Here is a 16,205-nt window from a genome sequence, read left to right as displayed (position 1 = left end):
TGGCCACATGATCCGGGAAGCTGTCTGTGAACAAACACCGGCTCCTTCGGCCTGAAAGCGAGATGAGCGCCGCAACCCCATAGTCGCCTTTGACTGGACTTAATCCGTCCAAGGGTCCTTTACCATTACCTTTTTTTAACTCTATGCCAGGTCCCTGTTAAAGACAAGATTATTGGTAGAACAGGCCTTTGGTCTTGCCCAATATGGATGGTTGGTAATATTCTTCTCCTCTCACACCTTTCTTGCCAAGATTTTGGGTCCGGGGCTCCAAGCGCGGTTTTACTTTTGTTCAAAACTTGTGTATTCTTTCTTGGGTATACATGAAAGCAGATGGCTGATACGCATCCATGGTTTGCCTTTCAGACCTGTATGTCTATGCTGTGTTCGTGTGCTCCATAGGAATCGTCAGTGTCCTGCTGTTCACCGTGGTTGTCCTCTGCCAGACACTGATCAACAAAAAACGCTCCCGTGGTGAGTGATGAAGAAAGGCTGAATGACGTTTTTGTGAGCATTTAGCAATACCATTATATATTGCTATGTGGTTTTGCACGTAGTCACCCTTTTGCTTTTCTTTCAATGAATCCTAGCTTGTTAGAAGGGACCTCAAGGCCATCTAGTCCAACCCCCGTTTGTTTTTGTTTTAGAGTTGTTTAACAGTACTCACAATTCATTACCCATTTCCATGCACGTTACTGTTTTGGGTTTGTTTTTATTACTCTGTTTCTATTAAAACCTTCTCCAACTCACAACGTGTATGAATTATACATGTTAAAGAGAATTTCTCTAAGTTATTATGGAGATGGTATCTGACACCAGCAAGATTGAATCAAATATTTCCTAATGCTAGATCAATATTTGAAATGCCGGCGCTTCAGGAACAAATGGATATATTCTCTGATAATGCCCCCAGATCAACATCTTCTGGGGTTCTATTTTAGCATAAATTAAAATCGCCGAGATGGTTGCCAAAAGAGCCTTTAGTAATATCATTTTGCTATCTTAAAGGGACAGTTCTAACAGACGATTTGTAAATGACAGTTTACTCACTGACGGCAGCCTTGTATGCTTGTTTGCTATCCCCGGAAGAGAGCTAGTCTGCCTATGACCGATTAATGGATTGCAAATATTTGGGAGCAAAAGAAATTGGGACATGCCATATTTGACCAAGTTAAGAAGTATGAGGAAAGCATGTAGACAACAGGATAGCAAATGAACAGAGAAGTGGGCTTCTCTGTTTTCTTTTGGAATAATGAAGATGCAATGAACTGTTATTGGGAAAAATTTAACTCATAACTTTAATAATAATAATAATAATAATAATAATAATAATAATAATTTATTGTTTATACCCCGCCCATCAGGCTGGGTTTCCCCAACCACTCTAGGCAGCTTCCAACAAAATATTAAAAATACAATAAAACATCAAACATTAAAAACTTCCCTAGATAAGGCTGCCTTCAGATGTCTTCTAAAAGTCAGATAGTTGTTTTTTCCTTGACATCTGATGGGAAGGTGGGAGTCACAACCGAGAAGGCTCCGTGCGTGGTTTCCTGTAGGTTTGCTTCTCACAATGGGGGAACCGTCAGAAGCTGGACCTCAGTGTCCAGGCAGAGCGATGGGGGTGGAGACGCTCCCTCAGGTAGCAAATAGAATCATTTTTATTCACATTGCTTTGCTTTTTATCTTTATAATGGCAGTATTTTGCTTGATTAACTTACTAGCATTCTGATAAACATGCCACAACATTGTAATTTGTTGTAGCATTGTCACAATTCGGATTTTGCAGATATTTCTTTCTCCCCCTCTCCCTCTCTTTCTCTCTCAAATACACCTGAAGCTTCCTTCTTTCATTTTGCTGAGAAAATCTATAATAATAATAACAATAATAATAATATTTATTATTTATACCCTGCCCATCTGGCTGGGTTTCCCCGGCCACTCTGGGCAGCTCCCAACCAAATATTAAAAACATAATACAGCATTAAACGTTAAAAACTTCACTAAACAGGGCTGCTTTCAGATGTCTTTTAAAAGTAAAATAGTTGTGTATTTCCTTGACATCTGATGGGAGGGTGTTCTCAGCCTGCGGACCAGAGAAGAGGGAAACACTGTCTTTGACTTGTCAAGTGGCTTTGCTGAGGAAGCCCTGCATAATGGACCTACCTAGCTGGCCACTGCCTGAATGAAGAATGTGTTTTTTCCTCTGTTCCACCTTTTTGAGATTCACATATGCCAGGCATCCCCAAACTTCGGCCCTCCAGATGTTTTGGACTACAATTCCCATCATCCCTGACCACTGGTCCTGTTAGCTAGGGATCATAGGAGTTGTAGGCCAAAACATCTGGAGGGCCGCAGGTTGGGGATGCCTGACATATGCTTTACAACTTGCAGACCCTCAACCTGTAACAAGAAGATGGCAATTGCTTACCTACATACAAAGGGCATATTATCTGCAGCGCCACACTTTTTTAAAACAATGCTTTTCTTTCCCCCCTACTTTTCTTTCTGTGTTTTTCACAGTGAAACATTACTTGGTGAAGTGTTCCCAGAACAGGTAGGAAAAGGAGGCAATACATATAATTTTGTTTTACCTGTCTCCAAATAGTTTATACGGATTGTTTTGCTTATTTTCTGTCTGACAAATATATATCTTAGCGTATAATAAAAAGGTTCGGCTGCCATCGTGCTGCAGTTCACTTGGCTGCTGATAGGTGGCACTGTACCTATCCATGATGGTGGACTTCTGAGAGCTGCTAGGGCTAGGCAATAGAAGCAGTGTTGGGGGGCAAGGAGAAAGGAAATGGAGGAGGGGAAACAGAGGCAGGTAACCCAGGCAAGAGGGTAGAAGCTAATCTGGGCTCCACAGCCTTCCTATTTGTGGGGCTGATCAGGCCCTTCTCTTTTCACAGAAATCCAAGAGAAATTGTTATTTTCACCAGGGTGGATTTGATTACGGTAAATCAAATAGATTTAAATCACTTTTTTACAGAAAGACTTATTCTTAATATTTACAACCAGATGAAGGTTTCATTTTTGGAATAATAAGTAGTTTTCTACAGTTATATCAAAAATTACTGATTTGGTTATACTATGAGAAATGCATAGACAGATAATTATGAAATTATGGTGCGGTTTAATAAGTTAACTGCTTATATTTGGACAACTTTTCTGCTGTAGTTTATTCGAAGGTGAAAAATAATCATTTCCTTAAGAACAATTTAAACAATTCATTTAACTAAAACAATAACATTATAGCATATGTATCCATGTTTGTTAACTGATGTGGTTAAACAATTTAAAAGAAAATCTTAGACTGAGTTTCAGCACACATGAAAAACTTAAAACAAATCCTTATTTCCTGTTGAATAGCCTTTAGAGTATAACTTAAATAGAAAACTATCTTTAGAAAGAATTTTCCTCCAAAAGCATTTTATTTTAAAAATCCCATTTAAATAAAAACAAATCCTATTTAAATAAAAAAACTGATTTAAATAAAAAAGATCCATTTTATTTACAAATTGATTTTTATCCAGCCTGATTCCCACTATGTGTGGGTGGGTGGGTGTACACATACACACACAGGGTTGGCTCTTCCTCCTTTCCTCTCCGAGCAGAGATGGAAGCTTATATGTCTTCCCAAATAAAGCTCCCTAGAAGCTCCCAGGCCCTTTTGGTCTATCCTATGTCTAGTCCTAAAGCCATCCATATCTCATCTTAAAATACCCTGGTTAGATGCCCTTGGCTCCAAGGCAAGACCCTAATGATGGAGGGAGATTATTATTATTATTATTATTATTATTATTATTATTATTATTTATTATGTATACCCCACCCATGTGGCCGGGCTGCCCCAGCCACTCTGGGCGGCTTCCAGCAAAACATTAAAATACAGTAATCCATCAAGCATTAAAAGCTTCCCTAAACAGGGCTGCCTTCAGATGTCTTCTAAAAGTCTGTTAGTTGTTGTTCTCTTTGACATCTGGTGGGAGGGCGTTCCACAGGGCGGGTGCCACTACCGAGAAGGCCCTCTGCCTAACTTTAGCTTCATGCAGCGAAGGAACCGCCAGAAGGCCCTCGGCGCTGGACCTCAGTGTCCGGGTAGAACAATGGGGGTGGAGACGCTCCTTAATAACTTGCTGCCATAAGAATGAAACTACCTTCCGTCAAGTCCATGAGGACATGGCAACTTTCCATCTTTGCCAGAAGCACTCCCCCTTGGCTTTACGGGCTTTTAAAAGAATTATTCAAGAACAATGATGAAATGAAGATAGGATTCAGAGGAGCTTGCCTCACCTCAAAAGCCTTCTTTCACAGGATGCGGAGCAAACATGTCCCTATCCTCACCGATGAAAGTCTTAGCAAGGCCACACATTCCCTGCCAAGGAGGTATCAGGTCCAGAAATCCTCTGATGGGGGTACTTTTTCTGTCTTAGATGGGGCTGAGCAGGGAAACCAGAATGTCCTGGCTGACCTTGTTCTGAGCTTGTAGAGCCTGTACCAGGAAGTATGCTTTGGAGAGCCCCAGTATTAGACCACTAAAATTACACGACAAATGCCGAGGAAAAGTTGCTCTTTTCCCAGTTCTTGTAAGTCGAAGCAGCAGGTGCCTTTGGGGGGCCCCGGGCTTCTCTATCGGCATTTCTACCAGTTCTTACATGCTCCAGGTTACTTGGAAAGATCACTATGATCTGTGCAGAAATAATTCCATTCACTGGTCATGGAGATCTATTCACTGGTCATGAAGAACCTACTGGTGCTTCAAACATAGGAACTCTATGAGGACCTACTCTCCTGAGGTCACATTCCACATCTGGATCCAAAGTGGCTCCAGCCGACTGCATGTCGGTTGAGTGAGTTTAGGAAACACTGAGCAAAACAGTGCCAATAAACAGCAGCAGCACAATAAACAGGGCAAAGACAAGCAGCATCAAAAACCCAATGACTCTCCAAAAAACACTAGCCCCTGGCTGTCTCCAAAAAAAGACCACACCGTTTCAGACTATAGTTCAGGCTTCCTCAACCTCGGTCCTCCAGATGTTTTTGACCTCCAACTCCCATGATCCCTAGCTACGGTAGAAGGACCATTGTAGTCTCAAAACATCTGGAGGGCCGAGGTTGAGGAAGCCTGCTACAGTTGAATGCTCACCACCTCCTGCCAATAAAATTTTCCCTGCAAGTAAAATACTAAGACCTTAGGGAAATATTTTAGCCTAGTTTATTCCCAGATGTACTGATTTTCTAAGCACAGGAAGTTGTTCTTCTAGGGGAGCACTAAAATATTAGTGTTTTTGCAGTCCAGGAACAGTATTCTCGATTCTACTTTCTGTATAAACTAGACCTCCGTGTAAATTACTATAGTGATACAAGGTTAAATTGGAAATTCTAATTGTTGTCCCTACCAGCTTTGTTTATTTTATGATGGAGCAATTAATTTGTTTTATTCATTGGACTGGCTTTCATGGATTCTGTAATTTTTGTATATTGCTAGCTGTACATTCATATTGCTATTTCATTTCATCGTTCCCCGCTCTGGGATTGAAAAATTCAGTGAAGAGCAGGTTATAAATACTTAAAAACAAACAACTTAATGTAAAGAAAACATGCGGGGGGGGGTCAAACTTCTCATGGTGTCTTGAGAGGGGAAGATACAATAAACTCCAGTGCTTGTAATCATAAAGTTGAATTTTAGGGGGGGGGGGGAGACCGAGAGAAACGTAAGTGTGGCAGATGTTGTGGTGGGAATCCGTAATGTGATTTCAGAGCAGTGAATGTGTGCGCAAACCATTTTAGATCAGATTTTGCCAACTTGGTGGCCTCCAGATATTTTGGGCGAAGACTGCAACTCCCATTAGCCCCAACCAGTGTGGGAGTTGTGGCCCAAGACATCTGAAGAACTCCAGGTTGCCAAAAACAAACAAACCAAAATGCAAAAAAAAAACCCCTGATTAGATTGTCACATCTGTTTTCACCCTGAGAAATGGATATCTCATTGCCACATTTGCTTTGATTGAAATTATACACAATACAGAAATGGAAGCCAACCACTAATATGTATCTTGGGGCAACCAAGAGGGAATATATTGCTTAAGGTTTTGGAGAAGAGACCACCCTTTTAAAACGAATCTTGAATTAAACCTCCCAGAGAGCGTTTTATGTGCTGGCTTTTCTTCTCCTGCTCTCTATTCACCAGGCTCTCTCGTTTCTCAGCTTAGGGGAAACGGTCACCAGTGTGACAAGCTTGTCTCCAGAACAGCCTGTAAAAATCAAGAAGAAGAAGAAGAAGAAAGTTGAGCAGCCTCCTGCCATCCCAGCCAAAGGTGTGTGCTACCTCCTGAGCAGCATGTCATGGTGGGTGGTTTGATGGGTTCAAAGAAGTGGCCGAGGCGAAAGTTACCCGAATCTTCACAGTCCAGAATTGGCAATGGGCGGACAACCCTTGTTCAGTTTCGTTGTTGGTCTGTGAGTTGCTTCTTTCTCATGTTTGACACGGCCAGCTTTCTGGTTAGTCCTGGAGAATAGCAGATGATCTCCAGAACTGGGAGATGTGCCAGTTTTCGGTTTGCATCTTTTTTTCCAGCATGACCCACATGTGCACACCATGCAACAACAACAAAAGGATATTGATGCATCAGGAGAGAGTTCTAAATGAACTTTAAAAGGGGCTCACCATTAGCACCAGTCAGCAGTTATAGCTGGTCCCTTTGACGGCAACGCTCCCAGGGCCATCAGCCAATTGAAAGCGTGTCTTCAAAGGAGATTGCAGTAACCACTGATCAGCAGTTCCTCTGATACCACCTGACATCACCCTTTGAAATCCGACGGGTGACAATCAACTGGTGTCAGATGACTGACAGGTAGGCTAGACCCATTTCTTCACCCTCGATCTATCTGCTGCTACGGCAGCACCCATGCGAGATTGACTCCAGTACATCGCAGGTTTGGCCCCGATCCAACTGTAATTTACTCTCGTGGGGCTGCGTGCATAGAAAGCAGTCTCCCAAAAGTAGTAATTGCACCAACTGGTTGGTTGTTTGATAGGTAGGGTGGTGGTGACACCAAGCCTACTGATAAGGAAAATAGCTCATTTTTCAGAAAGATTCCACAAGTGGTAACTGGAGGAGGATGGGATATTGGCTGTGCAAGTGCTTCTGCAGGGAATTCCTCACTTGACTTGGGGTGTTCCACACAGAATCATCTTGAATCCTAGAATAGTAGAGTTGGAAGAGGGACCACAAGGATCATCTAGTCCAACCCCCTGCAATGCAGGAATCTTTTGCCCAGCATGGGGCTCGAACCCATGACCTGGAGACGGAAGCTTTGGTTTGAAGGTGGCTCCTGGATAAATCTGGTGCTTCTGCCTTGATTTTCAGGGTGCCACAGTTTCTTTTAGCCCTTTGAAGATACGGTTTTTTTAAAAAAAAATAAGGACTTTTGGTTCTTTGTGTGAACATTGCAATCTTTTTGACCACAAGGCTGTGGTTGGAAAACCCTGCTTTTTTGAGCAGATGCTGCAGATTGCTAGGCAAGGCAGTGCATTCCTGAGTGCAAACTGTTGAATCTGGAGTGCCGTCTGCCTTCCCTCTGAGTCAAAGCTTAAGAGTGTTTCTGCATGTCCTAGAAGGAACCCAGTTTGCAGAAACAAGGAGTAATTCCTCGCCGTTCTGTTCTTACCTTTACAGCACCGATATCCGCCTCTTTCCCTAAGCCCAAGCTTCTGAAACCACAAAGGAAAGTCCTCCTGGTAAGTAGTCCCACAAAGGCTTATCCAATTCTTACTTTCCCCCCGGTTGTTGTGTGGATAGGATTCCCTTCCAACTATAGTGACAAGTTTTGCTTGTACCTTCTAGGTGCAGAGCTCATTTAAGCTGGAAGGTAGACCATAGATTAGATATCAGGTGGGCTCTTTCATCTGTGGCCCAAGAAAAAATGCCCTACTTTTTAAAGACCTCCTATTCACTTGAAACCTCTGAGAAGTTACAGAATGGTGGCCGTCAGCTGTTTAGCAAGGGAAGGAGATGTAGAGCAGGGAGGGCGAAATTCAGCTCCCTCTCTCAACAGCTGCCAGCACAGCTGGCAAGGATTTTGTATGTGTAACTTGAATGTATCCTTCTGCCAGACTGTGTGTGTAAGCACTTTTTAAACTTCTCCCTTTCCAAAATAAATTCTGGGTCTGCCTAAAATAGCAGGGAAGACTTGGGTCTGAAGTTGACAAGCTTGCAGTCATCCAGGATCAGATTTCATGCCTGTTAGTTTTGGTAAAAAGTAGAGGAGCACTCTAGATACAGAGGTGCCTCAACTTACAAATTTAATCCGTTCCGAAGGCACCTTCGTAGGTCAAAAAATTCGTAAGTCGGAAAGCGCCATTGGAAATGCGATTTCCCATAGGAATGCATTGGGAATGGAAAAATTCATAAGTCGGAGCAACCCCGTCTAAAAATTCGTAAGTCGAAAAAAAACCTATCTAAAACCTCCGCGGTTTCCGTTCGGATGTCGAGAAATTCGTAAGCGTGCGGCCATTTGCCCCATTCGTAAGTCAAAAAATTTGGCTGTCGAGTTGTTCATAAGTCGAGGTACCACTGTATAGGGAGTTTAACCCACCTGCCCACCCATAAACACACACAGTTTTTACAGATGACGCTCCCCCCCCCCCAATTTGCACAGTTTTCCCTAATACAAAAATGGTAATGGAGAGGGTTATGTCAGACTGTAATTGCAGTACTACTACTACTACTACTACTACTAATAATAATAATAATATGCAGATATTGTGCTAGATGAGTTTTGCTCTTTAGCTGCAGATATATACTGTATAGCTAAATATCACTCTTGCACAATACTTTCGTGTGTTTTTTTAAAAAAAGAAATATACAAAATGGAAATGCCTTTTGCCTCCACCAAACGCACAAGCCTCTATTTTGCCCATTACAAAATATAGTAACAAACTAGGTAAATGGTGTCTTGGGGCCTCATCAAATGATGAGACTGGACTGCCAGAACAATTGGCAACAGTGTCATTTCCTAACCTTTCCCACAGACTACAGCAGAGGAGGTCAACTGCTGGCTAATGGGACTGATTTGCTCCCACAAAAGTGATTTTTTGTGGGCCCCCCCCATTATTTGGCGGCAGAAAGAAAATTACTGACCACTAGGGCTGGGCGATACCTGGTTTTCAACATCGTGATATATCAGCATCTAAACATTGCAATCTACTGATATATCGCAAGGTCTGAAATAAGGATGGAGCTCTGTTGAGGCCTTGGCTGGCTTCCTGGTTTTCCCCGCAACAGGTTTATATTGCCAGGTCAAAAAGTATGAAACCAATATCACAATATGGATTTTGAAACTGGTTTTGGATGAAATATTGCTTTATCGCCCAGTCCTACTGACCACATTGCAGAGTTGCATGGTGGCCTCAGAATCAGCTCTGGGCTCCCAATTGGTACAGTGCAGTTTGGCCATCTTTGTGGTGATCATGACAGTGTCGTGGTGTCGGATTCCTCCTTCCCATTGCTCCTTGTGAGTCTTTCCTTGAGTGCTTCCACAGCTGTTGTAGCCTTGGAGTGATTGGGAACATAGGAAGTTGCATAAGTCTATCGAGCTCCATGTAGTCTATACTGACTGGCTCACCTGAATCATGAGTCTTGGTGTTGACGGGTGAATGAACCTAGTGTGATGGCCCTCTTTGGAGAGGTGTTTGGTGACTCTTAAAATCACCTTCACTAAGCAGAGAGGGCTGTTTAACACCCTTCTTCCCTGCCATTTGCTTATTCACAACTGCCATTCCCAACCTGCCTTTCCTCCATGCAGAGAAAAAGTTACGAGAGGCCAGTATCTTTTCTCTTGTGACTGGAAACTGCCGGGCATATGAATCATGTCAAATATCCATCTCGTTTCCTGTTAACAGCAAAAACATGCTGAAAACCATTAACCCACCACCCAGCAGCTTCAGAAAGAGAAACAAAGATGGCCACAACTATTCGCCAGCATGTTTGTGTGCAGCCATACCTTGGTTTTCGAACAGCTTAGTTCCCCGAACGTTTTGGCTCCCGAATGTCGCAAACCCGAAAATGACCGTTCCGGTTTGTGAACTATCTTTGGAAGCCAAATGTCGGAAGCCGCATTTTGGTTTTCGAATGTTTTGGAAGTCAAATGGACTTCCGGAACGGATTCCGTTCGACTTCCAAGGCACGACTGTACAGTGGTACCTCTACTTACAAATAACTCTACTTACAAACGGAGCTCCATCCGCCATCTTGGATGCGGTTTAGATAGGATTTTTTTTTTCTAATTACGAATTTTTAGATAGGGTTGCTTCGAGTTATGAATTTTTTCTCCCAATGCATTCCTATGTGATTTGACTTACAATTTTTTTCTGACTTACGAATGTGTGTTCGGAACGCATTAAATTCGTAAGTAGAATTAGGAAGAGAAGAGCAAATGGTGAATTGCAGTTGGCCGTCAAGAGAAGCCCTATAACTGCTAAAAAGGGCCATTCTCCTCTTTGCCTTGCTGACCCCAACATCTGTTCCAATTTTATGGCATTTGCTAGGCATGGACATTAGCAGAGATGATGCCGCTGGCTCTACATATCTGCCCCAAATATCTTTTCTTCCATGATATATTTCACAAGTGCTTTCTAAAGCATTCAGAATAGATTTTTTTTTGGGTGGAGGGAGTCACACGGGCCCCTTGCTATCCCCAGCAGTTGGGTTTGGGGCCCCTTTTCATTTCAGCTGATGCTGGTTAATTTCAAGGTCAAAATGCTGTTCTGAGAAGCCTATGCGGTTACACGCTGGGAAAGTTTCATCTTAACTTTCATCGCGCAAAGCTCTCTTTCCAACTAAGCAAACTTGCAAAATATAATTAAAGATAGACAATGGCAGCGCACACACCCCTCCTCCGATTTTTGCCTGGGAAAGGGGCTATGATAAAGCTGTATCTCCCATGCTCAGTTATTACACGTCCTTTGTTGAGAACTGTATGTGCTCCACAATTTTGAACCTCCTGTGTGTTTCCTCATTTTTTCAATCAAATTATTACATACTGGAAATATGCATAAGGGAAATTATTCTACACATTTTATGGTGCGCCGTTGCTTGTAGCAGTAATTGAAGTACCTTTCCCACTTATGAAAGTACTAATTTTATTTGCTTTTATTGCTTTTCTAGATGCAATTATTTATTTAGTGTGTTTTGGCTTTATTAAATTATGTTTACTATAGGAACATCATAAAAATGTATGAAAGTAACACATCAGCCAATGCTGCCCGGTGACCTGTATTGGAAGAATCGAGTGTTATTTTTCATATCCAAACTTAATAGAATAAAGTAGGAATAAAGAGATAATCTACCCAAGAAAACAATGCAATTTCCAGATAATATAATAATACACCTGGACAATGTGATTTCATAAATCTTAGCTCTAAAATTTACATGAGCCGGGTGTTGCAGGGCCGTTTTTGGATTCATGATGTTCTGGGATGGAATTGGAATCAGAAATGTAACCAAGGAGGGGAAGAAAAACACCTCTTGGTTTGGCATGAACAAAAGGTGCCCACGAGAGTAAAACACAAAGGCTAAATGGGCTTTTCCTCATATGTGAGGCCTATGGAAAACCTTTATCATCTGCACTAGACTACTTGAGCCTCCAAATGGAGACTGACATGGCTGAATTCTAATACAGTGGTGCCTCGCTAGATGAAATTAATTCGTTCCACGGGTCAATTCGTGAAATGAAATTTTCGTCTAGCGAGTCCCGGTTTCCCATAGGAATGCATTGAAACTTAATCAATGCGTTCCTATGGGCTCCGGGGGACTCGTGGCGGGGCAGGCAGGCAGGTGCTTGCTCTCTTGCCTGCCTGCCTTCCCCACCGCCTGTCACACGAAGATCGGCGGGCGCTGCTTGTGGGGCTTGTCAACCCCGGCAAACAGCACCCACCGATCTTCGGCTCTGTCCCCCGATGCGCTATGGCTCGGGGAAGCAGGCAGGGAGACGGCAACAGCCCGCAGCTTCCCGGGCTGTTGCCATCTCCCTGCCTGCTTCCCCGAGCTGAAGCGCCCAGGCAAGCCCGACACAGTGGGGGATCCCGCCTGTCACACAGCGGGGATCGTAGGGGGCTTGAGAAGCGCCCTACGATCCCCGCTGTGTGACAGGCAGGATGGGGGGGAAAGACAGGAAAGATCCTGCGTTTCCCCCCCATCCCGCCCGACACACAGCGGGGATCGTAGGGCGCTTGCCTTCCCTGAGAAGGCGCCCAGCTTTCTCAGGTAAGGCAAGCGGGGGACACGTAGCCCGCCCGCTTGCCTTCGCCGAGAAAGCGCCGCCTCGGCGAAGGCAAGCGGGCGGACACCTAGTTCCTCCCCCGCTAGTTCCTCTTTGTGTTCCGCTGGTCTCTGCCAGGGCAGAGACCAGCGGAACACAAAGGGGAACCAGCTGAAGCAGGGAAAGAAGGCAAAGGAAGATCACCTGAGAGGCAGTGACAGCTGTCAGCGCCTCTCAGCTGATCTTCCTTTGCCTTCTTCCCTTGCTACAGCTGGTTCCCCTTTCGCTAGATGAATGCCCTGATTTTCTGATCGGAGGTTTTTATGGCCACGCTTAGCAAGATGAAGCGGTGGCCATGGAAACCTCGTCGTATAGCGAGGCAACCTCAGATCAGAAAATCCTTTCGTTAAGCGGAATTTTTGTCTGGCAGGGCATTCGTCTAGCGAGGCACCACTGTATATATCACAGCACAGACAGAAAGAGAGCATGTCAGTGAAAAGGGTCCCAATGTAACCTCCCTGATCTACCTGGTTTCTAGGTTTACTTCCTCCTCTTCCTCTTCACTCATAGCCAACTAAGATTGTCTTCCATGAATATGGTCTTAACAGTTTGTCCATAAGTGACCAATCCTTCCATAGTGGCGACATAGGTTTCCGGGCGGGAGTTGAGGATTCACGGTGAGGATTTGCCAAGCGTGCCTTCCTCTTGGCACGTTTCTCCCTTTCGTCCTCAGTTCAAGCGTCTTCAAAGTCCATGACGCTTTTGGTAAAGGCTGTTCTCCAGTTGGAGCTCTCGCAGGCCAGTGATTCCCGGTTGTCGGTGTTTATACTACATTTTAAAAGATTTGCCTTGAGAGAGTCTTTAAACCTCTTTTGTTGACCACCAGCATTACGCTTTCCATTCTTAAGTTGGGAATAGAGTAGTTGCTTTGGAAGACGATAATCAGACATCCAAACAACATGACCAGTCCAGTGAAGTTGATGTTGAAAAATAATTGCGTCTTTGCATCTTCCAGTACACTGACATTTGTTCGTCTGTCTATATCTAGTGAGAGCCAGTGTGGTGTAGTGGTTAAGAGCAGTGGACTTGTAATCTGGTGCACTGGGTTCGCGTCTCCGCTCCTCCACATGCAGCTGCTGGGTGACCTTGGGCTAGTTTACACTTCTTTGAAGTCGCTCAGCCTCACTCACCTCACAGAGTGTTTGTTGTGGGGGAGGAAGGGAAAGGAGATTGTTAGCCGCTTTGAGACTCCTTGTTGTTGTTGTTTAGTCGTGTCAGACTCTTCGTGACCCCATGGACCAGAGCACGCCAGGCACTCTTGTCTTCCACTGCCTCCCGCAGTTTGGTCAAACTCATTGTTCGTAGCTTCGAGAACACTGTCCAACCATCTCATCCTCTGTCATCCCCTTCTCCTAGTGCCCTCAATCTTTCTCAGCATCAGGGTCTTTTCCAGGGAGTCTTCTCTTCTCATGATGTGGCCAAAGTATTGGAGCCCCAGCTTCACGATCTGTCCTTCCAGTGAGCACTCAGGGCTGATTTCCTTAAGAATGGAGAGGTTTGATCTTCTTGCAGTCCATGGGACTCTCCTTCGGGTAGTGATAAAGCGGGATATCAAATCCAAAACACTTCTTCTCTTTTAGTGATATATAATTTTTTCCGGAGATACCATTGATGGGATTTTTCGAGGAGATGGTGTTTATAAGTGGTTCCTGTTTTGCAGGCATACAGTGTTGGTAGTACAATAGCTTTGTAAACAAGCATTGGTTTTCCTGTGAAGGTCCTGGTAAGGTTACCATGACTTCTAGGTGAGTGCCAGGCACTTAGTACTGAAGGTTTCAGTACAGATCAGGGAGTATTCAGAAAAACACTGTTGGGCTATATATTGAAGACCAGGGTGGAGAAGCAGTTCTACTTTGGGTTTGCTGCTGCTTCTTGCCTTTTTAGATATCTAATTTTAATTGGACATTTTCCATAAAAGTCATGCTTTGTATTTCTGCCTGTAAAATAGACATCTTAGCTTGTGGGCCTATGCATTCTTACTTGGGGGTTAAGTTCCATTTAAATCAGTGGGACTTACTTCTGAGTAAACACGTGCTGTGGGTGCTTCTGGGTTGCATCCAATGTTCAGTCATACTCTGAGCAAGCCCATTGAGCTTAATGGACATGGCTAACTTGGATCCGTTAATTTCAGCGGGTCTACTCCGAATAAATCTCAGTTGGATACAACCCTCTGATTCACGTTTGAGGATTTGATTCTATATGTAACCGGGGAAGCCCTGGCTCTGGGCCATTGTTTTATTTTGCTGCTGCCATTGTTCATTTTACTGCTGTCACATGTTTGCTAAAAGGCAGACTGCCAAATTACTCGGTAAACTCAATTGAATGGACACACTTCTCCGATTGTGTTTTGCAGCCAAAAATCGCTGATGAGAATCTAACCTATGCTGAACTGGAACTCATCAAACCTCACCAGGAAGCACAAGGCATTCCTACGATGACTGTTTATGCTCAGATTCTCTTTGAAGAAAACAAGATGTAAATGCAAACCCTAGACAGGTCCTATTTTCGATGGCATATTTAAATTCTTTTTTTTTGCTCTTTATAGATAAAAAGTTTTCTCTTCTTTTCTTTCTACTTCCATTCCTGTCTTGTTTTTTTTATAAGATCTTTAGAATCTATGTGGTGCCCTGTTTAAGCTTGAAGCCGAGAGTGCTGAAACCTCTACTTCACCCACTTTTAATATTAAATAGCATTTTGATTCTTTTTTGATGATGGGAGTTAGCTACAAAAGCACCCCATGCTAAGACACAGATCAAAGAACTTTGCAAAACTAAGGATACTTTCCCAGTCCTGGCCCCTTTGGGTTCCCAAACACTGCCACTAGTATAACATAACTTAAACATGGAAGCAAAACCAGAGAGCAAAGGCCACTTCTAGTCTGTTGCTGGTTTGCTATTTTTCAAACAGATCCTTGCAAATTCTGGTTGCACTGTTAAAAGTTGTTCTTGCACAATAAACCTGCTTCAAGCAACAAACACACACCAGTCTACAGTGGTGCCTCGCTTGACGAATGCCTCTCACAACGAAAAACTTGCAAGACGAAAGAGTTTTGCGTTGCGCAAGGCATTCACAAGGCAACAAGGTTTTCTATGACCGCCGCTTCATCTTGCGAAGCGCGGGAAGGTGGCAAAGGAAGATCAGCTGTCAGCGCGGGAAGCTGACAGCTGATCTTCCTTTGCCAGGGGGGATGGAGCCAAAGCGCGGCGGTGCAGTGGCTGCCTCTGCCTGTTTTCCCCTTGGCTCGGGGAAGACAGGTGGGGGCAAGCAGCGCCCACCACGCTTCGGCTCCGTCCCCCGGAGCCACCGCACCACCGCACACAGCCAGCATGGGATGGGGCTTCGGAGACCTTCCCCGAAGCCCCGTCCCATGCCGGGGAAGACAGGCAGGGAGAAGCGCTTCTCTGCCTCGCTGCGCACCGCCGCCATGGGACGGGGCTTCGGAAAAGGCCTGCTTGCCTTCACCGAGGAAGCCGAAGCGGCAGCGGGCGCTTCCTTGGTGAAGGCAAGCAGGCGGGCTGTCCTCCGCTTCCCCCCGCCGCCGCCTGTCACACAGCGGGGAGAGGACGAGGCTTCTCCATCCCCGTTGTGTCCGTTCCTCAGAGCCGCTTCCTCAGTGAAGGCAAGCAGGCGGGCTGTCTGCCTGCCTTCGCTGAGGAAGCCGCAGCACAGGTGGGGTGGGGGGAAAGCACAGGATCTTTCCTCCGCTTCCCCCCCCCCCCGCGCTGCCTGTCACACAGCAGGGATAGGACGAAGCTTCTCAAGCCCCATCCCATCCCCGCTGTGTCCGTTCCTCAGAGCACCGGCGCGCTTCGGCTCAGGGACTGGTAGCGGCAGCGCTTGCTTTCTTGGCTTGGGGAAGGCAGGCAGGCAAGAGAGCAAGGGCC

At 44.7% G+C, this 16,205-nt stretch overlaps 1 protein-coding gene across 1 annotated transcript in view; it reads left to right on the top strand.

Annotated features, from left to right (window-relative positions):
• The window catches only part of VSTM4 (V-set and transmembrane domain containing 4), a 34,994-nt gene extending 20,093 nt beyond the window's left edge, over positions 1-14,901 (top strand). The window contains exons 4-8 of the mRNA XM_035138587.3: positions 364-471; positions 2,521-2,554; positions 6,208-6,317; positions 7,680-7,741; positions 14,675-14,901. Coding sequence (XP_034994478.1) covers positions 364-471; positions 2,521-2,554; positions 6,208-6,317; positions 7,680-7,741; positions 14,675-14,800 — 440 coding nt within the window. The 3' untranslated portion in view covers positions 14,801-14,901. The remainder of the gene's footprint in view (positions 1-363; positions 472-2,520; positions 2,555-6,207; positions 6,318-7,679; positions 7,742-14,674) is intronic.
• Positions 14,902-16,205: the final 1,304 nt, after the last annotated feature.

Source organism: Zootoca vivipara, chromosome 5 (assembly GCF_965207765.1).
Source record: "Zootoca vivipara chromosome 5, rZooViv2.hap1.1, whole genome shotgun sequence".
Lineage (NCBI taxonomy): Eukaryota > Metazoa > Chordata > Lepidosauria > Squamata > Lacertidae > Zootoca > Zootoca vivipara.
The sequence above is the reverse complement of the archived record's forward strand: the minus strand, read 5'-3'. Positions and strand labels throughout refer to the sequence as shown.